At 34.4% G+C, this 913-nt stretch overlaps 1 protein-coding gene across 1 annotated transcript in view; it reads left to right on the top strand.

Annotated features, from left to right (window-relative positions):
* Positions 1-409: 409 nt before the first annotated feature.
* Positions 410-913, top strand: part of LOC108578578 (protein prenyltransferase alpha subunit repeat-containing protein 1) — a 4,287-nt gene continuing 3,783 nt past the window's right edge. Inside the window, 1 exon segment of the mRNA XM_017941943.1 lies at positions 410-588. Within this exon segment, the coding sequence (XP_017797432.1) occupies positions 512-588 (77 nt within the window). The 5' untranslated portion in view covers positions 410-511.

Raw genomic sequence — 913 nt, forward strand, 5'->3', positions numbered from 1 at the left:
AAATATTTATACATTTATTTATTGTTTTAAAAGAAAAAATATTTTATTTAAAGTAATTTCATTTCAAATAATAATAATAATTATCATTGTATTGCATGGTAAAGCATTTTATTTTTAACATCTACACGTGTCAACAATCCTATGAATCATCGTTACGTGTCTATAAATATGTAAGAGAAGATATCGATAACTGCAATTTCGAAAAAACAATGATAAGACTAAACACATCTATATGTATTATTCATATTCATTTACACAATGAAATGTATGCAGGTTTTATATTTTATCAACGCAGTTCAGAGTTAATAATTTCGCGCCATCTGAGTTTGAATGTTCGAGACTTGCAGGAAACTTCAAACGGTATCGCAGTATATCCCCCCATACTTCCGTAGAAAAACGCTACATCGTGTCTGCATTGAAAGGTGCAGTGAGAGAAACAGAAGGGTTAATTGTGTATCGGTTTACACTTGATTCCCCGAGACATGTAACGAATAATAGCGACGAGATTACAATGCAAGACGATATTTTCCCGGCTGCTGAGAAAATCCTTTCCGACATCGAAAATGTGCTGAAGAAGAATCCGTCACTGTGAGTGTTTTCTTGGATACATTACGGAGGGCGGAGTCTTTAAAAATATCTGTGAAATGTATCTCTAAACTCTTCGATTTGATGCGTTAGCATGCTTATCGCGTAGACGATACAACGTTTCGTGTAGTGTGTTTCAATTTCGATCAAATTAAATCGTAACATCATACGTTCGTACGTTTTAATCGGTCAGGGGCACATACGACGCTTCGTAAAAAGTTTGCATAGTAAATACGGTGTCAGCAATGTTGGTATCTGATATTTACGATAGGAAACTGGCGCCATCGCGATTATTAAATCTTAATACTTACCATTGAATATGTCTCTT

Source organism: Habropoda laboriosa, unplaced genomic scaffold (assembly GCF_001263275.1).
Source record: "Habropoda laboriosa isolate 0110345459 unplaced genomic scaffold, ASM126327v1 scaffold41, whole genome shotgun sequence".
NCBI lineage: Eukaryota > Metazoa > Arthropoda > Insecta > Hymenoptera > Apidae > Habropoda > Habropoda laboriosa.